At 47.1% G+C, this 27,543-nt stretch overlaps 1 protein-coding gene across 2 annotated transcripts in view; it reads left to right on the top strand.

Annotated features, from left to right (window-relative positions):
- FBLN5 (fibulin 5) overlaps window positions 1-27,543 on the top strand; it is an 81,543-nt gene that overhangs the window by 8,411 nt on the left and 45,589 nt on the right. For both annotated transcript variants that reach the window (XM_017546958.2, XM_017546959.2), the window contains exons 3-4: window positions 491-542; window positions 4,811-5,065. In XM_017546958.2, coding sequence (XP_017402447.2) covers window positions 491-542; window positions 4,811-5,065 — 307 coding nt within the window. The remainder of the gene's footprint in view (window positions 1-490; window positions 543-4,810; window positions 5,066-27,543) is intronic.

Genomic DNA, 27,543 nt, shown 5'->3' with positions numbered 1-27,543 from the left:
AAAAAAAAAAAAAAGAACAAACTTGAAAACTGTCTGCTGAAATGGGGCTATGAAGCAATGATGCAGGGATTTTGTTGTTTTAATAAAGTTTTTTAAAAAAATAGAGATGGAGTCTTGAGGTTGGTCTCAAACTCCTGGACTCTAGTGATCCTCCCGCCTCAGCCTCCCAGAGTGCTGGGATTACAGGCTGGTCTCAAACTCCTGTGCTCAAGCAGCCCTCCCTCCTCAACCTCCCAAAGTGCTGGGATTCCAGGCATAAGCACTACACCTGGCCTGGTGTGGGGGGTTTAGAAAGTAGTTCTAAGTGTAAAATAATTATAAGAAAAAATTTTAGAACGAATAGGGGTTATAAAACAGGTATTGGTGTTTTGGAGGCCTTTCTTTTTTGCTCCATTTCCCCAACTTTCTGTGTTGCAGCAATAGCATGTTTGTGGTAAAAAAGAAGCGAGGGAAATGACCGTGCCTGTTTCTGCTTTCTCCTTCCCTGCAGGCCCAGTGCACGAATGGCTTTGACCTGGATCGCCAGTCGGGACAGTGTTTAGGTATGAGCCACTGTGGATCCTTCATCGGGGTGGGGACAGTCAGTCCAGTTGCAGGGCCATTTCTTTCTCTGTTGCTCAATGATTAGCCAACCTATGGAAGAACACAGTGGCATGGAATGACTGAAGTCAACGTGCCCTTTTATTGATCACCTTCTTTGTGCCTGGCCATGGGCTAATCCCTGAGGGGGTGAAAGAATTGATCTCTGTTCTCTAGAAGGTTTCTATCTGGATTGGTGTTTCCTAGGGCTGCTGTAACAAATTACCACCAACTTAGTAGCTTAAACAACATCAATGTATGATTTTACAGTTCTGTAGGTCAGAAGTTTGACCTGAGTCTCCACCAGAATAGAATTAAGGTGTCAGTAGGGCTGTGTGCTTTTCTGGAGGCTCTCGGGGAGACTTTTCTTTCCTTCTGGTTGTTGGCAGAATTGAGTTTCTTGTGATAGTAGGACTGAGGTTCTGTTTCCTTGCTGGCTGTCAGTGGAGGGCAACTCCTACCTTTCAGAAGCCGCCTGCGTTCCTTGGCTGGCGGCCCCTCCCTTCATCCTCAAAGCCAACACAGCGAGTCAAGCGTCTCTCACTTTGAATCTCTTCTTTTTCTGTTGTAGCATCTCTCTGAACAATCAGCCTCTTCTTCTACCTTTAAGAACTCCTGTGAATATATCGGCCCCACCCAGAAAACCCAGGATAATCTCCCCATCTCAAGGTCAGCTGCTTAGCACCCTTAATTCCGGCTGCCACCTTCATTCCTCTTTGCCATGTAACCCAACATAGTCATAGGTTCTGAGGACTAGGAAGAGGAGATTTTAGAGTGTTTGTGAAGGGCATTCTCTTAGCATGCCATCTTTTGCAGTGTACTCTGCAAAAGAAGAGGAGAGAGTGATACCTTATGTCCAGGGTCAATAAAGCATTGATGGGGCCGGGTGCGGTGGCTCACGCCTGTAATCCTAGCACTTTGGGAGGCCAAGATGGGTGGATCACCTGAGGTCAGGGGTTCAAGACCAGACTGGCCAACATGGTGAAACCCTGTCTCTACTAAAAATACAAAAAAATTAGCTGGGTGCAATGGCCCGCACCTGTAGTCCCAGCTACTCAGGAGGCCGAGGGAGGAGAATGGCTTGAACCTAGGAGGCAGAGGTTACAGTGAGCTGAGATCATGCCACAGTACTCCAGCCTGGGTGACAAATCGAGACTCTATCTCAAAAAAAAAAAAGCATTAATGGAGGTCACATTTAAATTGGGTATTGAAGGATGAGTAGGATCCTAAGAAATGCCATTTCAGGGGCCGGGCGCGGTGGCTCAAGCCTGTAATCCCAGCACTGTGGGAGGCCGAGGCGGGTGGATCACAAGGTCAAGAGATCGAGACCATCCTGGTCAACATGGTGAAACCCCGTCTCTACTAAAAATACAAAAAATCAGCTGGGCATGGTGGCGCGTGCCTGTAATCCCAGCTACTCAGGAGGCTGAGGCAGGAGAATTGCCTGAACCCAGGAGGCGGAGGTTGCGGTGAGCCGAGATCGCGCCATTGCACTTCAGCCTGGGTAACAAGAGTGAAACTCTGTCTCAAAAAAAAAAAAAAAAAAAAGAAATGCCATTTCAGGTAGAAGGAACAGCATAAGCAAAGATCAGGTATGGAAAGGACGCTCAGAGCATAGAATAGTTTGTTGTTGACAGAGAATAGGGTATATGAACAGAATCAGACAGGCCTACTTGCCCCCCTCTTAGGGGAAGTATTTAGCTTTTAAATTATATTGAATTTAGGCAAAATAATTTGTCTTCTCCGAGCTCATGACAGCCATGCTCCAGAGGAGAGATAGATGATTTGAAAAACCAATGAATGGTGAGGAATAAAACCCTGCCCTGGGAAATCTGGGCTTACACTTTGATTTTGAAGTAAGGTGTTTTGATTTGAAGACTTGATGAGGGATTAAGAGTGGAGCAGTGGCCTTCTTTTCTGGACCACCATTTCCAGTGGTTGCTTCAGGCTTCGAGCTGGAGAACAGGCTGTTGCATTCTGCACCTTGACGTTGCTTCTTCCTCTGGTGGGATTTGGTGTGTTTCTCAGACGAGATGCTGGGGGTGAGTTGTCAGGTGCAGGCATGTGGTCTCCAGCCTCTAGCCCCACACAGAGCAGGCTCCGAGGCAGGTATACGGGATCATGTCTGCTGCTCGCAGGAGCCACAGTTCAGGCCTCCCCTGTCTGTACCCTAGCAAGGCTGATTTTCTAGAGTCCACCTCTCCCCTTCTAGACATAACAAGCAGAGCCCAGCCTGGCTGGAAATGGGCCTTGTTGGCTGGCACAGAGCTAACTGGAAAGCAAAGCTCTGCTTTCTTAACAAGCAACTAGCTCTCTGTCAAGCCTTGTTTTTGTTTTTGTTTTTGTTTTTTTTTGAGATAGAGTTTCACTCTTGTTGCCCAGACTGGAGTGCAATGGCGCCATCTCAGCTCACTGCAACTTCTGCCTCCCGGGTTTAAGCAATTCTTCTGCCTCAGCCTCCCAAGTAACTGGAATTACAGGTGTGCGCCACCTTGACTAATTTTTTGTATTTAGTAGAGACGGGGTTTCACCATGTTGGCCAGGCTGATCTCGAACTCCTGACCTCAGGTGATCCATCTGCCACAACCTCCCACAGTGCTGTGATTACTGGCCTGTGCCCAGCCTAAGCCTTGTCTTTGTTGACGCAAGGGACTCTTTCTGCCCTGACCTCTGTACTTGAAATAGAAGTAGAGACAATTGTTAGACCCATCCCATTCTGTTAGACTACATTTCAGAGTGTAGTATATGCACACGAGGGTCCCTGGCATTTTAGATGGTACACCCACAGATACACACACTTCATTTTAATAGTATATATTTATTTTCACTGTTACTTTCTATTTATGCTAATTTTCACTTCTGTAGTCATGTAAGATTTTAATAATACATTTATTTGGGCTTCAAATATGGGTTTAAGGAAAGAGTATGTGCAAATGATAGTACAGGTTGGTTTTAGTTCATTCTCTGCTGATTATACCTAAATACCTAAAACTGGGTAATTTATAAAGAAAAGGAATCTAGGCCGGGCATGGTGGCTCATGTCTGTAATCCCAGCACTTTGGGTGGCCGAGATGGGCAGATTACCTGAGGTCAGGAAATCAAGACCATCCTGGCTAACATGGTGAAACCCTGTCTCTACTAAAAATAAAAAAAATTAGCTGGGTGTGGTGGCACATGCCTGCATTCCCAGCTACTTGGGAGGCTGAGGCAGGAGAATCACTTGAATCCAGGAGGCAGAGGTTGTACTGAGCCAAGATCCCACCACTGCACTCCAGCCTGGGCGACAGAGCGAGACTCTGTCTCAAAAAAAAAAAAAAAAAGAAGAAGAGGAATTTATGTCTTACAGATGTGGAAGCTGAGAAGTGCAGGGCTGAGGATCTCCATCTGGCAGGGCCTTCTTTTGGTGGTGGGAGCTCCCTGCAGAGTTCCGAAGTATGCAACGCATCACATGGGAGGGGCCTGGGCTGCTAGCTCTGATCTCTCTTCCTCTTGTTAGAAAGCCGCCAGTTTCATTTCCAAGATAACCCATTAACCTATTAATCTATGAGTGGATTACTCCATTCAGGAGGGTAGAGCCTTCATGATCCAATCACCTCTTAGAGGCCCCACCGCGCAACATTGCAACACTGGGGATTAAGTTTTAACATGAGTTTTGGAGGGACATCCAAACTATAGCAAAGTTTGTGTAGATATGGCCAAAATCATGATGGCGGTATTTGAAAGGCTGATGTTGGGTGACACTAGTTACTTTTTTTTTTTTGAGACAGCGTCTGGCTCTGTCACCCAGGCTGGAGTGCACTGGCAGGATCTCGGCTCACTGCAACCTCCGCCTCCTGGGTTCAAATGATTCTCCTGCCTCTCCTGGGACTCAGGCGCACACCACCATTCCCGGCTAATGTTTTGGATATTTAGTAGAGACAGGGTTTCACTGTGTTAACCAGGATAGTCTTGATCTCCTGACCGCATGATCCGCCGGCCTCAGCCTCCCAAAGTGCTGGGATTACAGGTGTGAGCCGCCGCGCCGGGCTGACACTGGTTACTCTGATTCCCTTCAGCTGACATTGGGGGGTACCTTCCCGTGATGAGTTAGGACCGGCCCAGGTGTTTGGGAGCAGATGCTGGTGAACTCTGGGAGCGCTTCCTCCACGCCTGCTTCCAAGTTCTGCTTAAATATGCACCGGACGAGACTCGGTCGGCAGCAGCTAATGCTGGTCCTTTCTGTGCCTTCCAGATATTGATGAATGCCGGACCATCCCCGAGGCCTGCCGAGGAGACATGATGTGTGTTAACCAAAATGGCGGGTATTTATGCATCCCCCGAACAAACCCCGTGTACCGAGGGCCCTACTCGAACCCCTATTCGACCCCCTACTCAGGTCCGTACCCAGCAGCTGCCCCACCGCTCTCAGCTCCAAACTATCCCACGATCTCCAGACCTCTCATATGCCGCTTTGGATACCAGATGGATGAAAGCAACCAGTGTGTGGGTGAGTAGCTCAGCCCGTTGTTCCTCCCCGCTGTGCTTTGGCGAAGACATTGTCTATATCCCGCGTGTTCGCCCCAAATGGGCTGTCAGTTGCCGTTTGATGCACCAGTGAAAGGACTTACTTTCTGCATACTTATTTCACTCCTAGCAGCCTGTACCTTGGGTTCCTGCCCAACTAGGGAGGTTATTTTGCTGTTTTGTTCACAGTTCTCCAGAAAACCAATTTTTTCTCTAGTTTATTTTCATCTATTTACCTATCCATCTCTATTCATCCATTGATCTATCTGTCTATCTATCTATCTATAATTCATCTATATATTTAAAGACCAAGGTAATATTTTCTCAATTAAATAACAAATACATCTGGTCAGACTTACTATAATAAGTAAATCTCAGAGAAAGATCTAGAAAGGGTCAGAGCTCTGTCCCCAGCACCCACACCCTTGATAGGAAGTGTGCTCCTGCAGAAGAAGCCTTGAAGTCCACGCCCACTGTTCTGGAAAGTAAGTAGGTTACTGGGGTTGGAACTAATGTTCTTTTAGCCAAAAGGAGCCTCACTGATAGCAGCTCATAGAAAAAGTAGACCTCCGGGAAGAAGTAGACACAAAGAAATTGGCAAGGGGTGTGACCAGTGCCCTAGAGAGTTTAGGTTCTGTTGGCCAGTGTGGCCTTGGAGGCAAGTTACCTAGGATTCTCCCTGGTCCCTTTACCTGTGATCAGACCAAAACCTTGTCACTGTCTCCAGCTCTGGAAGATGGTGTTTAGACTGAAGGCTCTAAACTTTTTGATTATGCATCCCATCTGCAAAATCTTTTTGAGTCTGGACCCCCATTATGTGGATATTTATAAATTACATACATGCCCTGTCATATGGATTGTAGGGTATAAACCTCAAACCTCACATAAGAAATATGAAATTTCAGTGGATGTGATAAAAATAAATATGAAATGGCCAGGCGTGGTGGCGCATGCCTGTAATCCCTGCACTTTGGGAGGCCGAGGCAGGTGGATCACCTGAGGTCAGGAGTTTGAGACTGGCCTGGCCAACATGATAAAACCCCATCTCTACTAAAAATACAAAAAATTAGCTGGGCGTGGTGGTACGTGCCTATAGTCCCAGCTACTCAGGAGGCTGAGGCAGGAGAATTGCCTGAACCCAGGAGGCAGAGGTTGCGGTGAGCCGAGATCTCGCCACTGTACTCCAGCCTCGGCAACAGGAGCAAAACTCCATCTCAAAATAAATAAATAAATATATAATAAATAAATATGAACTGGGAGTGGTGGCACGTGCCTGTAGTCTCAGCTACTCAGTAGGGTGAGTGGGGAGATCACTAGAGCCCAGGGGTCCAAGGCTATGGTGTGCTATGATTTCGCCTATGAATAGTCACTGCACTCCAGCCTGGACAACACACTGGGACCCTGTCTCTTAAGAAAATATAGATATGAATTGAAGTTTTAGTATTTTTTTCCTCTGCCCTAAAAGTTTGGGAGACCATCGGTCTAGCAAGATTTTTGTTTGTCCCATTTCAGGACTCTGGAGTGTTGAGCTGTAACCCGCTATTAGGGAAGCTGTGTTGGTTAATTTATGGTGTCTTCTACATGCTTATGTGAAGGCGTGTGCATTCCCATTTGAATACACATAAATGATATGCAGATAAGTGTCTTCAGAGCTACCAGGGAACACTGGATATTCTTGAACGCAAACTTCCACATTTTCACTGGTCTTAAAAGGTGTGGTCTCTGTATGTGTTGGCGGTGGGGGGGGGAGAAAGAGAGAGAGAGAGAGAGAGCGAGAGCAAGCTTGCTTCACCTTAAATGTAGATGAGTGTGCAAAGGGAAGGAGGGTGGGGCCCAGTCAAGCCAGTTTTTGTGGAGAAGATGGTAACATGCTTTCTTATAACCAGCATCAGGACAAAAGACCTTTGTAACTAGAAGGGACTTTTTACCAATCTTTAACTTCAACCTCTTCATTTTGTAGAAAGCAGAGTGTGGACTGCAACCAGTTAGATAATTACAGAAGTAGGATGTCAGTCCAGCTCCCCTGACTACTCCCCTGTCTATGATCTCCTAACTGTAGGAAATGACCTTTCCTATCTGGTAGAAAAGAAATGATCCCAAAAGAAATTGCAGAGATAGGCAGGTGGGAGGTGCTGCTCTTCCAGGTTGTTATGTAGGGGCTGGATAAGCCAAGGGATCAGCCCTTATGTGTCTTGAGGTGAGGAAGAGGGTGTAATGCTTCTTTGAAGGTGCTCTGTGGTTTTGGCAAGGGGCCTTCGGTGGTTGTGGTGTAGACAGCTCTAGCTGCTTGGGCAAGCTCACTGGCTTCTTCTGCAGAACAGCTGGGAACTGCTGCGGGTGTCTCCAAAGTGTCTCCCTCCTTCTCTAGACCTGTTTCCAGGGTCCCAGTGCCCTTGACAATGAGGACATGGCTGGGAAACTTGTTCCTCCCTGGCCCCTCTGACGTCATGCCATTTATGCCTCCAAACCTGTCACACGGGAGATGTGGAACTTTCATAATGGCCCTTTTGTAAGGAGAATACAATCTAGGAACCCTAGTGAGGACTGGCACCAGGCCCATCCATTTCCAAAAAGTTCGGCATTATGCATTCATAAGTCCTGAGTCCTTTCTAACTTCCCTTCACTCCACCCCATGGTTTCCTGATTTTACAGAGGCTTTCAAATGGCCCTTGCTGAGGTCTCTCTGTGTATTGTAAAGAGGTGGCATTGTGGGAGCAGGGGGAAGTAAGAGAAGGGATGGGAAAGGGAGACTCTCTACTTACTGCTCCTTCCAAGAACTGGGATGGGAGAGAGGTGGGCCTGGGAGCAGGGAGAAGGGAAGCGAGGCTCCGTGGCGGAGGTGGGAGGGAAGGAAATGAGATGGGGAGATCACTGAGAAAAACTAAGGAGGTAAGTGTGGAGGTGTCACTGCCCAGAGAATGTGGGTATTTCTAGGGCACAGCTCTGATCCTGTGGAGGAGGCACTGCATGAGCAGCGTGTAACTCGGGGAGAGTTGGGGAAACCTTTCTGAAACTTGATTGTTCTGAGAGGCGGACAGCCTCTCCAAAGGCATCTTCTTCTCTTCATCAAAATAAACATAATGGCCAACAATGACATCCACAGCAGCAGTGGTAATAATATCCAATACCTGGATAGTACTTGTGTGCTAGGACCTTTACAGTAATTAATGTGCTTGATCCTCATAACCACCTACAAGGTAAAATTATTACCATTTTTATTGTACCCATGAGGAAACTGAAGCAGAGAAGCTAAGAAACCTGTTCAAAGTCACACAGCAAGTGAGCGGCCGAGCCACGATTTGAACCACTCCGGCTTTGAATGAGAAAACAGGCTCAATGAGGTATAGATTTGTTCAAGGGTGCTCAGAGGGTCAGTGCTGAAGTCAAGATTAAAAACGAGGTCCTTCTCTTCCTCTTTTTGTTTTTGAGATAGGGCCTGGCTCTGTCACCCAGGCTGTAGTGCGGTGGCACGATCACTGCAACCTCTGCCTCCTGGGCTCAAGTAATTCTCCCATTTCAGCCTCCCAAGTAGCTGGGAATACAGGCGTGTGCCACCATGCCTGGCTGATTTTTGTATTATTTCGTAAAGACGGGGTTTTGCTATGTTGCCCAGGCTGGTCTCAAATTCCTGGGCTCAGGCAGTCCTCATGCCTCGGCCTCCCACAAAGCTGGAATTACAGGTGTGAGCCATGGCGCCCAGCTCTCTCTCTCTCTCTCTTTTTTCTTTTTTTATTTTTATTTTATTTTATTTTTTTTTTTTTTTTTTTTTTGAGACGGAGTTTCGCTCTTGTTACCCAGGCTGGAGTGCAATGGCGCGATCTCGGCTCACCGCAGCCTCCGCCTCCTGGGTTCAAGCAATTCTCCTGCCTCAGCCTCCTGAGTAGCTGGGATTACAGGCACGCGCCACCATGCCCAGCTAATTTTTTGTAGTTTTAGTAGAGGCGGGGTTTCACCATGTTGACCAGGATGGTCTCGATCTCTTGACCTCGTGATCCACCCGCCTCGGCCTCCCAAAGTGCTGGGATTACAAGCGTGAGCCACCGCGCCCGGCTCTCTTTTTTCTTAATGAAACTTTCTGCTCTGTAAAATTTTGAACCTAGTCAAAAGTAGAAAGAACATAGCACCTGCTTACTTATCACCCACATGCTGTAGTTATTAGCACGGCTCAATCTCCTTTCTTTGCACTCTCCTCAGTGCATTAATTTAAAGCAAATCCCAGACATGATATAATTTCATCATTAAAGACATCAGAATTATCTCTAAGAGATAAAGAGATTCTTTACAAAAATGAATTTAAGGCCAGGTATAGTGGCTCATGCCTGTAATCCTAGCGCTTTGGGAGGCTGAGGCGAGCAGATCACCTGAGGTCAGGAGTTCAAGAGCAGCCTGGCCAACATGGTGAAACCCCGTCTCTACTGAAAATACAAAAATTAGTTGGTGTGGTGGCATGCGCCTGTAGTTTCAGCTACTCCGGAGGCTGAGGCTGGAGAATTGCTTGATCCCAGGAGGCAGAGGTTGCAATAAGCCATGCTCACGCCACTGCACTCCAGCCTGGGTGACAGAGTGAGACTCCACCTCAAAAAAATAAAAACTTAAAAAAAAAACCCTCCAAAAACACAATATCATTATCAAACCTACAGAAGTCAATAATAATCTCTTTTATCATTAAATATCCAGGTAGTGTTCAAATCTCTCTGATTGTCTCATAAGTGCCTTGCAATCTCATCACAAATGGCCAGATTCCTGCAGTCTTTGGGGTAGTGTGGCTCAAGCAAAAACCTACTTCCTCAGCCACAAAACATTCATTAACTTAATCAGTTATTGAAGAGTCCCTGCATTTGCCACTGAGCCAAGTTGGTTAGCAAAGCCAGCACTTGGAACGTCCACACAGAGCGATAACAAGTTGAGCCCCAAAGGGGCCATATATACGAAGCCATCTCAACAGCCTGTTTTCTACTTGTTTGTTGGAATCCGATCCGTTGAAGTTCTGCAGATTGCATTGGTTGACAAGTCTCTGAAATGTCTTTTAGTCTTTATTGTTTCTCTGGCCACTTATTTATTGAAGAGGCTGAGCTGTTTGTTCTGTAGAATTTCATACATTTGGGAAGTGGCTGATTACACTCTTGGGGGGCGGTTTATCTTGTTCCTTCATCCCCTATATTTTCCTGTAAGCTGCTAATAGATCTAGAGACTTGATCCAGTTCAGGTTAAATTTTTGGGTAGGCTATTTTGTAGGCAGCGTCTTTGATCTTTTGCCCTCTTCATGTACTGTTTTCTTCTCTAAAGTGTAAGACAGTCTGCCTTGGGAAGGCCAGCGAGCATCCTCTTTCACTGTCATTTACTTTTTCTAGGGTTTGGACCTACTGTCAAGGAAACAAGTCTTCTCCCTTGTTCCCACATGAGGCCATGCCCTGTTTCCACAGCCTGGGTGGGGCCTGACTCAGTGCCTGGTGGCCAGTCCCTCAGAGCTTCCTCCTCAACTTCTCTGTTTTTGGTTCCACTTTGGAGATGACTAGGCCCTGCTCTTTCTGGAACAATGTCTGTCCTTAGGCTTGGGTCCACAGGCCCCCAGATGTATAAAGCTGGATTGCTTGGGACACTTCCGCAGACAGGATGAACAGTGACCCAGGAATTACAGTCCATGAGCCAAGCAAGCTTTGTGTTGTTCAGAAAACTGACATCTTGGCATGATAGTGATGGGACTCATGGCTTATTATAGTGTGTCACTCAGGTCCTGTACCCTTGGGAGATCTGGTAATCAGATTCTCAGGGGAGGGAGAGCCAGACAGACATGGTTAACTGGTAAGCAGGGAGGGGCTCCTGGAGGAGAGCCTCACCCAACAGCTCTCAATCAAGACCCAGACAGAGGCCAAATCAAACACATACACAGTTCTGCGCTGGCCACATAGAGGGATGGTCGGGGACTGAGGATGGTGCGGTGCTGAAGGCTCAGTGAGTGGGGTGAGCTGCTGCCAAGTGGCTGGGGCACCCAAGATGTGGACTCCCATTCAGGAACCCTCCTCTCATGGCACGCTGCCCCTGAGACCAGGTCCCTGAATGTGGCCGCCACTCATCTCTGTCAACTCATTCCCTTGGGGGCTCAACTTGTCAACTCTCTGGGTGGACACTCCAAGTTCTGGCTTTGCTAACCAGCTTGGCTCAGTGGCAAATGTAGGGATTCCATCAGTAACTGATGTTTGTGAAATGTTTTGTGGCTGAGAAAGCAGCCTTTTACTAGAGCCGTGTACTCCAGGGACTGCTGGAATTCTGGCCATTTGTGAAATTACAACAATATCTTGATTCTGTCTTCTAGTCCAGGACTTCTGTTGTTGTTGTTGATCAGGGCGCCCAAGCAGGCAGAGAACAACCTATGGGATCCTTTTAGAAGGTGGATGGTGTTGGTTTGAGGCTTTCTCTTGAGTTATTTTTCCTGAAAGCCAGCCAGTATTTCTTCAATCAGCTGATATGTACAGAGTCCCTTGTTGGTGCCAGGCTCTGGCCAAGGCACCGAAGGGGATCTGGAGTTGTGCACGGCCGTGGAGCTCTCTCTAGAGTTTGTGGTCAAGGAAGGGAGATTAGACACAATGCAAGCAGCTGAAATTCAAGGGGGCCTCCGATGAGTTCCTGAGATTATACTAGAGAAGACAGAGATAAGAAGGCTTTTGGGGTGGAGGGGGCTGGAACTTGGAAGTCAGACGGGCCTTGATTCTCACCTTGGTTTGGCCACTTCCTACCTGTGAGACCAGGGGGTTGGGTTCCTCATCTGTCAAATGGATATAACAACACCTTCTCACAGATAACATGTGCGAACACCTTGCCCGGTGTTTATGCGGAGTATCCCACGGTAACTGTTAATTGGGAAAGATTCATGGAGGAGGCTGCTAGGGTCTTGAGATGATAACCCATGGGAAGATTCACAGAGTCTGAAAATGCATTGAGGGTCTAATTCTTTAAAAACCTTTAAAATGACCTAAAACTGAGCCCAGTACACCTTTACCTTGCAGGCCTCGAAGGGCTTTGTCCAGCTAAGCCTGCTGTGGCTTCACTGAGCATCTGCTTGGAAATGGCAGCAGAGCCTGGGATTATTTAAATAATGAGACAGAAAAGTGGGAAGTGGGAAATGTGGCGTGAAGGCCGAGGGCAAGTAGAAACCTCAGCCCCTAATGTTGGCAGGTCTGTGGTTAGCAAAACCTAGGAGGATAGGGCGGCCTTCACTCCAGCAGACTTTCCTTATTTTTTATCCAGGCCTCTGGCTTGGGCTGTAACTTGAAACTCAGTCCTCAGGCTGGGACCAGAAGGAAAATGCATGAAACTGAGATGGGGAGGAAAATGTATGAAATCATGAAACTGATTCTTTAGCTGCTAAGGGCACTGGGACCAGGCAGGCAGGGAGGAAATGGGACTCTGCATTGAGGCGGGGCTCTGCAGCTGGGTTTGCGCAGATGTCTGTGAACTGGCCCCAGCAAGCTTATTCATGGGCATTGCCAACCCAGGCTTCCCATCTTGCTGCAAGCCTTTCCCCATCGTTGCTGCGAAGATGGGCAAGTGGCTTCACTTCTCTAAATTCCTTCTCAGATTTTCCTCCTGTAAACAGGGATACCACCACCAACCGCCACAGGAAATTTGGAGAATTCACTGAGAGAATGTATGCAGATTATGTACATCGAGGCCGGCTTATAGATCTCATCATTCCATCATGAATTCTCCTGCTCCAGACCCCTAGTCCCAGTGTTCCATTTTTTTTTTTATTCTTTCCTCTGGGAAATAGATTTAATAGTGTGTGTCTTTTAGGGTGTTGAAAGTTGAATTCTTGCCAGTTTCCAGCAGGAGGAGTTGGGGTTAACTTGCGCTTCCAAGGAGACCTAAAGAAGACAGGACTTCAGGAAGCTGTCCAGGACGGCTGCTCCCAAAAGTCACTGTGCCTTGAATCACCTGGGGAGAATGCGGTTCTGACTCGAGAGGTCTGGGCTGGGCCCTGAGGGTCTACATTTTCTTATAGGCCCCAGGTGATGCCACGCTACTGGTCCAGGGACCACCCTTTAATTAGCAAGGCCCTAGTTCATCTGTCTGTTTTTTGACAGCACTGTATTTGAAGAAAGGTAGAAGCTTAATTTTTTTTCATGCAATTCCTATATTGTTTGAATTTGTTAGAATGTATTAGTTATTTTAAACCAAATGTATTACTTATTTAAAACACAAACTGGAAATAAATGATTTTAAAGCCGAAATTGAAGTAGTGGTAAAGGGATGAGATTAGACATCAGTAAGAACTGGGTTTTGATCCCAGATTTGCTACTTTTTTGCTGTGTGACATTTAGAAAGTCACTTGGCCTAAGTCTCTGGCCTAAGTTTTATTATCTGTAAAAAGAAAAGATAGTGTTATACTAGGGGTCATAATCTGGGGTCTGTGGACAGAAATCAAGGGATTTATCATCATGTTTTTCCCCACTAACGTTGAATTGAGATTTGGCATTACTATTCATTGCAGGAAACAGGACTATTAGAAGCACCCGTGTTGGTATTGACAAGAGACTCAGATATTTACATATCATATTACAGCTGTGGCCGTTATTTTGAAATACTTTGAAGTATTTTGAAATATTTTTAGACCTTATTTATGCTTATCACTTCAAAGCTGAAGAAGATGCTAGATCTGCCTAATTTTGTTTTTTAATGCACTGATAGATTACTGTATCATACATTTGTGTGTGTGTGTGTGTGTGTGTGTGTGTGTGTTTAGAGTCAGGGTTGTGTTCTGTCATCCAAGCTGGACGGATTACAGTAGCATGATCTCTGCTCACTGCATCCTCAACCTCCCAGGCTTAAGTGAACCTCCTACCTTAGCCTCCCAAGTAGCTGGGACTACCAGTGAATGCTGCCATGCCCAGCTAATTTTTGTCTCTTTTGTAGAGACAGAGTCTTACTATGTTGTCCAGGCTAGCCTCTAACTCCGAGGCTCAAGTGATCCTCCTGCTTTGGCCTCCCAAAGTGCTGGGATTACAAGCATGAGCTGCCATGCCCAGGCATACATTTGTTTTTTAAATATTTTGGTATCTGCATTTCAATATAATTGTTTTCTCGTGTAATCCTGTGAGTTTTATTTTATGCCATTTAAAGCATTATTCTAAGAAGAAAGTCCATAGGCGTTAGCAGCCTGCCAAACAGATTCAAGGCACACACAAAAAAGTTTAAATTCCCTGGTCCTGATGATTTCTCAGGTTTCCTCTGGCTCAAGAATGTTCCACTATTTTAAATCTTCCCAATCTGTAGGGAACATAATGTTTGTATTAACCCTTTCTCACCTGGATTGCCCAGGTGATGTGTTTCTTCTCTGTTGCGTGTGTTTCAACAGCACACAGGCCTACTGACACCTGCTGGGGCCCTACCAAGTCTCCACTTGTGAAGAAGTCCCTCCCACCCCCAGTGGTAGCTGGCTTTGATCATTGGCACTGGTCTGGTGAGGTTCGGGGCACTGGCTCGCCTCACGTTCTGGGTGGGGTCCCACTGGTGAGCCTTGCCCAGCCCTTGGTGCCTTTGTGTAGTACGTCACTTCCCTGTGTCTAGCATGGCAGTGTTTTCAATGACCTACAAGTTTGTCTTGGCTCTCATCTTACGTTCCTTGGTCTGGTCATGTTTCTTTTATTTCTACTCCACTCTAGAATTAGCCAGTTGTGTGTGAAGAGCAAGTGGTGTTGCAGAGGACGGATGAAGTGTGGACTTTTTAATGGCAGGACCATTCAGATCTGGTCTGGCAAAAGTGGCTGCATTTCCAAGTCTCCAGAGAGCACTGCCTGGAGGGCAGGAGGCTGAAGTTACCTGCCAGGTTGCAAATAGCCTCAAAAGCTGTGTTACTCCGGGGACTGGTAGAATTCTGGCCATTTGTGAAATTACAAGCAATATCTTGATTCTCTCTTCTAGTCCAGGATTTCTGTTACTGTTGTTGATCAGGGCGCCCAAGCAGGCAGAGAGCAACCTATGGGATCCTTTTGGAATGTGGATGGTGTTGGTCTGAGGCTTTCTCTTGAGTTATTTTTCCTGAAAGCCAACCAGTATTTCTTCCGTCAACCAATGTGTACAGAGTGCCTTGTTGGTGCCAGGCTCTGGCCTAGGCAGCGAGGGGAATGTGGACATAGGGGACGTAATCTGAGGTCTGCGGATAGAAATCAAGGGATCTATCATCATGTTTTTCCCCACTAAGCCAGTGCTAAGCTGACTGTTTAGCACATGTTTTTAAAACTAGTAGGAGATGGATGACATGATGGCTTCTTAGAGAAGTGTAATCATTCTAGGTGTGTTGAAATGGAGGAAGGTGATCACACCATCTCTTTTGTTAACAAGACTAGCTTTAGATTTCTTTCCAAACATGCTTTTGATGTAAGTGGATTGAATTCACCACTGGAGAACTCTAGAGCAGAATGACTCACATGGGTTCTGTACAGAAATTCACAGATGTTCTGTAGATGTTCTCCACAGATCTTATCTGCTTGTGTGGATGGTGTCTGCATAGCATCTGCAGCTCCCACCCCTAACCCTGCTGTAATGCAAGCAGCAGAGTCATTTGGGGGGGATTGAGGAGATGTTTGTGCTATCAGGAATGGATTAAATGAAATAAAGAAGTGAAAATATCGTATGAATTCAGGCCATTCATTTTAGGGAGCGTGTGTGCTTGAGTGGAAAAAACTGATTGAAACAATAAATCAGGAATCCTATTTGATGCTGACAACAGCAGCTTCATGTAAATATCATCCCATAGGCCCAGGTCATTTCTTTTTTAGGGAAAAAGGGGAGATCTTTATTTCTGAAAGGATCTGAGTGAGCAGTTTCATGATGCCAGGCAATAGTGGTAGAGAGTGTGATGCAGTGGAAAGAGCATGGGTTTAGAGTCGCACCGACGTGGGTTCGAATCCTATCACTGCACCATTGCATGGTGCAGGGCTTTAAATCCTTTGAGTGTGTCCCAGCTACAAGATGGGACAATGCTGCTTATCTTCTGGGACTGTTTTGTGGCTTAGTGAAGGATGTGCTGAGTGTCCGATAGGTCTTCGTCCTCTAAGCAATTGCATTGTCACTCCCACCTGTCCACTCCCTGTACCTACAAGCTCTTTATCTCATAGGAGCAGCAACTCTGTTTGCTTTCCATCTTCACAGCCCCTGCCGGTCATAGGGTCGGACATGTGCCAGGTGCTTGTTGGCTGCTTATCTCAGGTGGGGAGGTTTGGGGAAGGAGAGTTAGTTGGGAAGGGAGAAGAAGAGGGGCTTCCTTTCAGTTTGTGATCATGTCTTGACAATTCTCCCCGTCTCCACTCTGACCTCACTCAGGCCACAGAGGCAGCTTTCGAGCCTTTCTCGAGGGCCTCTTAGACTCTGGGAGTGCTGAAGAGCTACCTGGGTACCTTTGTTCTCCTCTCCTTGGGGCTGCCAGCAGCTGACACAGGCCATGTGGTTCCCAGGCCTAACAGGCTGGGATTGGGGGAGTGCTTGTAGGCTGGGCTGACCCCTCATCAGAGAGACCAACGAGCCAGACAGCCTCTCTCCAGCAGCCAGCCCTGGGCATTGAGCATGGGGGCAGAAAGGCCAGGGCTTCCCAGCAGCCCCAGATGTGTGCACCGAGGGCAGGCAGGTGCCCCCAGGTTCTCATCTTTCATAATGGAGAGCATGGGTGTCAGGGGTTCAGGGAAGTAGGTGGGGTGCCTGGCAGGGGGAATTCCTGAGACAAAGGCACAGTGCCAGCCTCCACTATTTATCCACAGTATCTGGCAGAGTGAGCTCTCGTGGAGTGATTTTTGAATGAATGAATGGCAGGAAGGAAGAGTGAAGGTGCTGTCGAACCCTGGCTAGCCAGAGGGGGGCGCCACTGCTTTCCTCACTCGGCCTCCCAGCACTCACCTCCAGTGCACCCCCTGCTGACCCCTCCCACTACACTGGGTGCCAAGAAGGGACTAAGGTGACCAAAAGTCTTCTTGTTCCTTGAATGCTCTGTGGGCTGGCGCCATGATCACTGTGGGTGTCCTGCACCCAGCAAGACGTTGGGCACCACTGGCACTCAGTGAGTGTTGGATGCAATCTGATGTACAGCAGCACTGATGGGCTAATGGAAAAAGATGCCTGTGAAGAACCTTCCAGTCAGATTAACCTGCAAAGAAACCCATGTCCACTGTCCCCTTCCCTAAGAGGAAACTCTGTGGGAGGCTGTGCCCTTCCTACCTTGAAGCCACAGCTTTGTTTTCCTGCCATGGGAGAGACTGGCTCTCAGGGCTTCACCACCAGCCAGCGCCAGCTCCTTGCGCAACTCTGGAGGGCACCACTCAATTGAATTACATGTCACTGGCACCCCCTGGAGCCCAGCAACCATCCTGAGGCTCCTGTTTGTCTTGGAAACAGAGGAGCATGCTTGGGGTAGGGTCTCTGGGCCATCTCCTTGGGGGCTGGCAGGGAAAGGACATTCACAGGATTCCTTCCCTCCAGAGGGCCTCCGACAACAGACTAGATGTCAAGGACTGACCTCTTGTTCCCCTCCAGCTTGTCGGAGCCGGGCCAGAGGGGAGATGGGGACAGCCAGTGCTGGCCCTGCTGCAGGCAGCCAGCATCCACAGACTCCGGGGCCGGCGGGTATGCTGGGGCCGGGGAAGCAGAATACTTAAGGTCTTGTCAGTGCTGTCTGATTTTCTTTCAAACTAAAACATTTGTGGAAATCCAGCCAGAGTTGATTTATGAGCTCTACATATTTCACAGGTCTTAACATGTCCCCCAGGAATCAGTGAGGTCAGACAGAACAGACTTTGCATCCGGAATCAATATGAAATTGGCATCTTCAACGGTTTCCATGGGGGAGGGGTTAAGAGTTTGAGGGAGATTATATGAAACAATGCAAAGACACAAAAAACCCTGACTCTGCTTCATTCCGTTAGGGAAAAAGATGGGTCATCTGTTTTCTGCATCTGAGCTGAGTGAGGGGTGGCCTTCTCCGCTGGGACAGGGATGAAGTGTGACGGGACAGGACTGCTGGGGCAACTGAGAGCTCAGAGTGCACTCAGGGATGACCACAGCACCCCGTACTTATCCCCCGGCTCACACTCCATAGCTGTGATAAATAGACATTTGCAATTATTTATTTAACATCTCTCCACCCAACAGAGCTTTCTGTCTTATTCACCACTATTTTTTTTATTTCTTGTTATTTTTCTCTTGTGCAGTGGTGCTGTCTTGGCTCACTGCAATCCTTGTCTCCCGGGTACTAGCAATCCTCATGCCTCCGCCTCCCGAGTAGCTGGGAATACAGGTGTGCGCCACTATAGCCAGGTCATTTTTGTATTTTAGGAGCGGTAGGGTTTCACTGTGTTGGCCATGTTGGTCTCAAAGACCTGAGCTCAGGCAATCTGCCCGCCTCTGCCTCCCAAAGTGCTGGGATTACAGGTGTGAGCCACCACCCCCGGTCTCACCATTGTATTTTTCTAGTGCCTGATAAATATTTGTTAAATGAGCAGAAAAGCTACATGAGTGAGTTGTATGTGTCAGATTCAAATAAGAAAGGGAAAGGAATTATATATTAGGTACAGTTTCTACATAGGTTAACTTATGACCATTGATGGAATTCATTTATCCATTTACCATTAATGTATTGAGGTCTGAACTGTGCATGTGAAGATTAACCCATTTATGCCTGAGGTTGCAATTTTTTTAATTTTTGCAATCAGATCTTGGTGATGACCTTGAACAGTAGGATATAAATAACTCTCACATGCTTAGCGTTCCAATAATGGAACACTAGGCATAATTAGCATAAAAGTATCAGACACCATTACCACCCTGGCGAGTTCACAGCCTCTTAGCAGGAGTCAGGTGGGCTGGTAGGAAATATGGAACCCAAATAATTATATATAGCCCAATGAAATGGGATGGCAACAAACATAGGTATGGGACACTTGGTTGGCCCTGGCTGGAGTGGCCACAGAAGCTTTCCTAAGGACAGGTGTCACACTTCTGTGATCCATTTGATTAGAAAGACACTGACTGATCACTTTCCTGTGTCAAACACTGCCAAGTGCTGGGAGGGTCTAAGGAAGAACAAGATGACAAGATGCGGTCCCTGCCCTCAGGATCTCTCCGCTGAGTGGGTGTGAGTGGGGATTTGGGAGGGGGTTGTACACAACTCATTGGTTTCTCTTCATGAGCCAGTGTTAGATGTGACTGATGGGAGCAATATGTCCCAGGTGCTATGGGAGTGCCCTCCGGGAATGTGAATGCGTATGGTGGCCTTTAAGCAGATCTTTGCAGGATTGAGTAGGATTCCCGTGTCGGAGATGAGGAAGGGCATTCAGTGGTAGGGAATACTGAGGCATGGGGGCAAGAAAGTTCACTGCATGTGGAGCCTTAATCATGAGTCAGCTGGTTACCTGCACACTTATGACACCCCGTATGGCTGCAGCATGGGCACAGGTTGTGGGCAGGGCTGGCATAGAATAAGAGATGAGGCTTAGAAGCTTGGCATTCAGGGTTCTCCAACAGATTGTGAGGCCTTGAATGCCATGGAGTTGACTTGGGCTTTATTGTGTGAACACCGGTTTTTGAGCCAGGGAGTGAAATGTTTACAAGCTTATTTGAAGATTTCTGCTTAGTCTAGTCTTAGCACTGCCACAAGCTCATTAGGTAGTTGTGCTCCAGTTCCTTCTCCTTCTGGGGTCCAGTTCACATCTGCATGAGAGGGGCTGGGCCATTATCTGTGAGGCTTCCTCCAGCCTTGACCACTCAGGTTGCAAAGATACTTATGACAACCAGGTAAAGGGTGGCTTCTGGAGACAGGCAGCTTTTGGAGATGATGTCTTCTTATTTGAGGCAGTGATTTTGCATGTAGCCTAAGCTCTAGGGGCTAATTACTGGGCCACCTCATAATGACATCACCTCTAAGTTCTGAGGGTCCTGGTCAAAGTCTCCTTTAAGCTTGTTGCGAGATGAACAGTTTGTCAAGACCCCTGAAAAAGGGGCATGAGTGGATGGATGAAATTGACTCTCACTGTGATTGATGATAGGACCTGGCCTGGTCCTGTGAGAAATTTGACACTGCCTTTATAACTCCTGGGGAAGGCTTGCAAGCAGCTGGAGCAAAACACAAGCTCCTTAGGAAGCCAAGAATCCTCCCAGATTAACCAACAAGGTAGAGATGTAAGAGATCCCACCATCGGACGTCTCTGGAAAGTCCCACTTCAGACCTCCTCAACAGATCCTTTTTCCAGGACCATCTCAATCTCATTTCTCTCCAGAGAGCAGGCAGCGGCTGGGGACCAGGCGGCACTGGCCTGCGGTCTGTTGACTTCTCCCCCGTGGAAGCTGGGTCCTGAGGTTACCGCCATGAGCCCTTTCATTCTAGTAATTGCCACTGTAACACTGCATCTCACTTTCCAAATGCTTTCTTGAGAACTCTTGGAGTTCTCAAAACAGCCCAGCTAGAAAGGCAGGCCCAGGAATGTTCTTCCCTTTATTTATTTATTTACTTTATTATTATTTTTGAGACAGAGTCTCGCTCTTCACCCAGGCTGGAGTGCAGTGGCGTGATCTTGGCTCACTGCAACCTCTGTCTCCTGGGTTCAAGTGATTCCTGTGCCTCAGCCTCCTGAGTAACTGGGATTACAGGCACCTGCCATGCTGCCTGGCAAATTTTTGTATTTTTAGTAGAGACAGGTTTCGCCATGTTGGCCACGCTGGTCTCGAACTCCTGACCCCAGGTGATCCACCCACCTTGGCCTCCCAAAGTGCTGGGATTACCAAGGCACCATGCTTGGTTGCCCCTTCATTTTAGAGAATATGTGGAAGGCTCCATGACTGTCCCACGTCCCAGAGTTTGCTTGTGGTTTAGGCTGACCAGCCTGTGGGTCTGCCAGCTTTAGGCCCTTTTGAACCATCTCACAAGGTACCCTGGTTGGTCACGGACACATGCCTGCTCCTTTCTCTTCCCCACATATACCAGACCTTCCCGACCTCAGGGCCTTTGCACTTTCTCTTTCTTCTATTTGTAACTCTCTTCTGGCTCTTCGCAATGTGGGCTCGTTCTCCTCTCGGGCTTCAGCTCAGTTCAGATGGCACCTCCTTAGAGAGTCCTACACAGGCCACCTTGTCTGAAATCATACTGCAGTTGCTCCCAGTCACAGCCTTATCATTTTCCATCACAGTCTTGAGCATGCATCCAATCCGCTGGAGGGCTTCAAACACAGATTGCTGCCCGGTTTCTGACTCAGTAGGTCTGGGGTGGGGTCTGTTCTTCCGGGTGATGCTGATACTCCTGGCCTGGGGGCTGCACTTTGAGAGCCACTGATTGGTGGCTTTTTATGTATTTGTCTGCTGCTTTTCCCCATCCCTTAGCTATAAACTTCATGAAGGGAAGAAACTACCTTTTTACCTGCTGCATCCCCACTCCTGGCCCATGATTGGTGCTTGCTAAGCCCCTGGTAGCTGACTATTGGCTGAAGCTCAGCTGGAACCTTTTGCCTCATAATCAATCATCTTGCACCTGAGAGGGAAGAAGGACAAGCATTGGCAGAAACTCCGGGAGCTGCTTGGTCTGATCTCTTCTCTCCTTTACTACCTTTTTCTTTCACTTTTTCACTCTTGAGGCTTTTCTAAGGGTCATTATTGATTTTGTGTAAAGAGTGCATGGATGATTTTCATAAAATCCCAGGTGATGGATTTTATTTTCTGGGTTCAGAATTCCAACCAAGCCACAGGATATCTGAGTAAGAGAATTAAAATGTGGTGACTGACTTGCATAGAACACCTCTTAGAATTCCCAAAGGGGCACTTTCAGAACCCTCTGTGTCTCAGGTCTACTAACTGTTGGTCTCAGAAGAATAAAGTTGAAATTTTGACAGATTAGCGTTGGGTTTTTTTTGTTTTTTATTTTTAGATTTGGGTTTTAACCAGGAAATTTTGTCTTCCCTGACAAAGAGGATTTGAAGACGAGATCTAATGTTAGATCCCCCAAAGAGATTGCTTTGGCCAAAGAAGTGCTGAGGGTAGGCTTGGGCTGACCTCTAGGGGGTTGAGGAAGTCTTTACCAATAAGGGACATTTATAGTTTATAGTTTGGTCAAGAAATCTGAAAGATAGGTGTGTGATATGACATGATTTGTCCAAGATCACCTAGCAGGCCATTTGCAGTGCTGAATAAAGCCCGAAGTCTCTGGTTTCTTAATCCCCAAAAATCACCAGTTGTGGAAAGAGGTCAGATTCAGCGGCTGAATGACCTTGAGCAAGCTACTCCTCTGTGGTTGGAGGATGATCTTTAAGATTAGTTTAGATATTCATTCATTTTGAGGCACTGGGGATAGTAAGTGACCAGTCTTCTTTGTAAATCATAGCGCTCTGTTCTTTCCATATTCAAACTCAATAAATAGTTGTAATTTGAATGAATTTGACTGCTAGCATCATCTCCTTCCAAAGACAGAAAATATGGGGCAGGAGACCCTGGTACACTAGCAGGCAGACAAGCCACAGATGGGTTAATAAAATGGAAAGTCATTAAGACAACAGGAGATAGTACAACTTGGCTTTTGGCTCTGAGGAGGAGGAAAGGCTTGCCAGGATTGCATTCCAGCACAGCCTACTGACTGTGGGGAAGAGTGTGTGGGACTCCAAATGGAGCCCCAAGAGCCACACGCACGCTAATAAGTTCTCATCAACAAGAACTCTGAGACCAGACAGGGGAGGGAGAAGGACAAGGCAGTCTCTTTCCCTCTGGAAGCTTGGGAGGTGCTCAGGGCCAGGGGGAAAGCCCACAGGATGTACTAGTTTGCTAAGGTGACCATAACCGAGCACCACAGGCTGGGCAGCTTAAACAACAAAATCGTATCGTCTCCTGGTTCTGCTGGCCAGAAGTCCAGGATCATGATGTTGGCAGGGTCAGCTCCTTTTGAGGGCTGCAAGGGAAGGATCTGTTCCTTGTCTTTCTCCTGGGCTTATAGCTGGCTCTGTGTCTTTACTTTCTCTTTCCTCTGTGGGTGTTTGTGTCTGAGTTTCCTCTCCTTAGGAGAACACTAGTGATTTTGGGGTAGGGTCCACCGTAACAGGCTCATTTTAACTCAGTTACCTCTTTGAAGAACCAGTCTCCAATCGCAGTCATGTTCTGAGGTACTGGGGGTTAGGACTTGAACATATGAATTTTGGGGGGAAATGATCCACCCTATAACACAACCCTCTTCCTCCAGTGGGGATGCTTTTGAGATCAGAGACCCCTGGGAATACCATTCATTTATTCATTCTTTTTTTTTTTTTTGAGACGAAGTCTCACTCTGTTACCGAGGTTGGAGTTCAGTGGTGCAGTCTCAGCTCACTGCAACCTCTTTTTCCCAAGTTCACATGATTTTCCTACTTCGGCCTCCCAAGTAGCTGGCATTACAGGTGCATGCCACCATGCCCAGCTAATTTTTATATTCTTCATAGAGGTGGGGTCTCACCATGTTGGCCAGGTTGGTCTCGAACTCCTGGGCTTAAGTAATCCACCCACCTCGGACTCCCAAAGTGTTGGGATTACAGGTGTGAGCCACAGTGCCTGGCTGCCATTCTTTTTTCTTATTCTTATTGACCCAGCCCATCTGTGATTTCTTCTCAGAGGCCTTCTTAGAGCTTTACTGGTCTCATCCCAAGCCCACTGGAACCTCCCCTTCTTTGAGTTCCCAAAACACTGTGCTTGTGCCTCCATTGGGACATTTCTCACCATCTACTTTAGACTTAGGAATGAGCTTGTGCCACTTGCTCATTAAAGCTTCATGTCTTGGTTATCTTTATGTCTCTTTCATATCCCTGACCTCCTGCCTTGCAGATAGAACCGGGTTGATAATGTTTGTTGGCTTGTTGATAGGCCAGCTGTCCAAGAAAGTTGGCTAATAAGTGCTGGATAAACAGGACAATGATGTGGTTAGAAAACAGCAACCCAACATGCCTTTCCTTAGATTTTGTGCACTCGTAGACAAAGTCCAGCTACTGGATTTATAAAGAAAAGATGCTCTTTCCATCCTTCCATCCTCGTTTGACCCTGATGGGTCAACAGAAGAATCTACAAACCGGGTGCTCAGCATTCTTAAGCCCCCGGAGTTCAACTCGAATGCCTCTTTTGGCCGGTCTGGAAGAGACTCTTCAATCCTATCTTAAATAATGGCATTCTTTTGGCCCAGCTCTGTGGATATTCCTCCTTCCGCCCTCAGTCTCGTGACCTTCTGCCCTCTTGTTTCTTGGCTGAAAATCTGGGTCTGCTGTAGAGAGCAAGAGCAGTTTCAGCAGAGCCAGGGTCCTTCCCACGAATCCAGAGCCACACACACCAGAAAGCCTGACGGTGCAGAAGCAGCTGGGTTTTGGCAGGCTGATTCTGAAAAGCTTCGAATCACTTAGAAGCACTTTGTTCCCGAATGGTGTGTGGAGGATGAGGAATGCACTGTCAGATGAGGCAGGTCACCCACTGTGTTAAGAGAAGACTCATTTGAGGACTGTCCCTTGAAACGGCTTCCCTGACCTCCCACCTTTACCTTATTCTAGATGTGACCCTCCCAGCTGGCTCACAGGTGTTTTGGGTGCCTGGATATTAATCTCTTCAGCTCTTGGGTTGGTTGGCAGGGGCTTGAGAGGGATGAGTCCGTGGGCTGATTTGCTCACTCCATTGCACCTTACACACTTTTGTAACGTTCTATGCGTGCCTTAACGTGGGGAAGGTTAAGGACAACTTTAGGCTGGTGTGCTCTGCAGAGATTTCTAGAAACACAGAGCAAATTTCTTTTAAAACAAAACACATTCGCTTGTTACTCGTGGTGATCTGGCTTTTGATGAAGTGAATGCCACGTTAGGACTCTGTCTCCAAAAGCTGTAGGGAAATTTGATTAACCTCAGTGTATTAGTCATCAGGACTTTTTGTTTGCAAGTGACAGAAACCCAGCTCCAAGTAGCTTGAGCAAAACAACAATAAACTACATATACACATACTTTGTTGTTTCTATTTTTGAGATAGAGTCTAGCTCTGTAACCCAGGCTAGAATGCAGTGGTTCGATCTTGACTCATTGTGACCTCTGCCTCCTGCATTCAAGCAATTCTCCTGTCTCAGCCTCACAAGTAGCTTGGACTATAGTTGAGTGCCACCATGCCCGGCTCATTTATCTATTTGTAGTAGAGACAAGGTTTCACAACATGGGTCATGCTGGTCTTGAACTCCTGACCTTAGGTGATCCACCTGCCTCAGCCTCCCAGTGTTGGGATTACAGGTGTGAGCCACCACCCCAGCCTAATTTGTTTTTTCATAACTAAAAAATTGAGAAGTAGAACTAGCTTCAGACATGCCTGTGTCCAAGGGCTTAAGTAGTGTGATGTGGCCTTTGTTTTTTCTCTCTCTCCAATGCCTATCTCTACAACATAGACTTCTTCATTCTCAGGGCAGGAGCTCTCAAGTGGAAGCCACTGGCAGCTCCAGGCTTATGCCTTACTAGTTTAACAACCCGAAGAGAATTCCTCAATCTCTGGAGCTCTGGTAAAAGGTCATCGTTGGGGTCTAGTAGCCAGGTTGGGTCATAAGCCCATCCCTGAGTCTGTCACAATGATTAGCAACACATGGGCTTTGATTTACCAAACCCATATCACAAGCTCACCCTTGGAGCCAGCAGTGGATCCAAAGCTACCTGCAACAAATGGACTGAAAGTGCAGAAAGGCAGTTCCTTAAAGGAAAATTAGGGTGCTGTTACCAGATTAAGGAAGTTTGGATGGTGAGGGGGTAAGAGCTGTACCTGGAATCTTAGCTTCTACATGGAAACAGAAGAAACAGATGGACCCAGAGTTTGTTCTGAGCCCACAATGACAGGTAACAAAGGATACAGTGACTCACTGAAGGATGCACTATCTCAGTCATCACACACCCTACCATGACATCGGGAATGGTCACTAGTAATGAAAGGAGGGGCCTGGAGCTGCCATCTGAGCTGCTCATCTGTCCTCAGGTAGGCAGGTACCCAACCCCCCCCTCCCCACCCCCCACCCCCCCACCAAAGACAACTATCTCTCCCTTTCATTAAAAGTTATCAGGCTGGGCCGGGCGCGGTGGCTCAAGCCTGTAATCCCAGCACTTTGGGAGGCCGAGGCGGGTGGATCACGAGGTCAAGAGATCGAGACCATCCTGGTCAACATGGTGAAACCCCGTCTCTACTAAAAATACAAAACATTAGCTGGGCATGGTGGCGCGTGCCTGTAATCCCAGCTACTCAGGAAGCTGAGACAGGAGAATTGCCTGAACCCAGGAGGCGGAGGTTGTGGTGAGCCGAGATCGCGCCATTGCACTCCAGCCTGGGTAACGAGCGAAACTCCGTCCCAAAAAAAAAAAAAAAAAAGTTATCAGGCTGGGCATGGTGGCTCATGCCTGTAATCCAGCACTTTGGGAGGCTGAGGCAGGCAGATCACGAGGTCAGGAGCTTGAGACCAGCCTGGCCAATATGGTGAAATCCTGTCTCTGCTAAAAATACAAAAATTAGGTGGGCGTGGTGGCACACATCTGTAGTTCCAGCTACTCAGGAGGCTGGGGCAAAAGAACTGCTTGAACCTGGGAGGCGGAGGTTGCAGTGAGACAAGATCGTGCCACTGCACTCCAGCCTGACTTAGGCAATACAGTAAGACTCTGTCTGAAAAAAAAAAGTTATCAGATAATACCATGAACCCTCTTTATAGAACATCTGAAGAAATGCCTATGTGTCACCTGAATTCCTTTTTGTTTGTTTGCTTGAGACAGAATCTCACTCTGTTGCCCAGGCTGGAGTGCAGTGGCATGATCTTCTCTCACTGCAACCTCTGCCTCCCATGTTCAAGAGATTCTCTGCTTCAGCCTCCCAAGTTGCTGGGATTACAGGTGCCTGCCACCAGGCCTGGCTAATTTATATATATATATATTTTTTGAGATGGGGTGTTGGCTAGGCTGGTCTCAAAATCCTGGCCCCAAGTGATCCACCTGCCTCGGCCTCCCAAAATGCTGGGATTACAGGAATGAGCCACCATGCCTGGCTACCTGAATTCTTTTGAGCTGCTCTTTCTTATTCTGTCCTTAGGAACAACAAAAAATAAAAGACAAAGAATGGTAGACTATTACCATGTATAACCATCATTATCTTTGGTCATGTTATAGTATGATTTGTTTAAAATACTGCTAGATTTCTTTGGCTAACATTTTGTTTAGGATTTTTGTCATCAATGTCTATAAATTAGAATGACCTGCCACATTTCCTTCTTAACTTACTCTTGCTAGTTTTGGCGTCCACATATAAGTTTGATAGAGTGAGGTATTATTCATTTTCTATTCTCTGGAAAGTTAGAATGATCTAATCTTAGGGATGATTCGTGGAAAGTTTATTCGAATTTGCCGATAAGATCATTGAGATCTGGTATTTTTGTGTGGGTGGGAAGATTTTTCGCTACTGAAATAATTTCTTTTTTTTTTTTTTTTTTTTTTTTTT

This window comes from Cebus imitator, unplaced genomic scaffold, assembly GCF_001604975.1.
Source record: "Cebus imitator isolate Cc_AM_T3 unplaced genomic scaffold, Cebus_imitator-1.0 Scaffold193, whole genome shotgun sequence".
Taxonomy (NCBI): domain Eukaryota; kingdom Metazoa; phylum Chordata; class Mammalia; order Primates; family Cebidae; genus Cebus; species Cebus imitator.
Note: the sequence above shows the minus strand (reverse complement) of the source record. Positions and strands in the feature narration are given on the sequence as shown.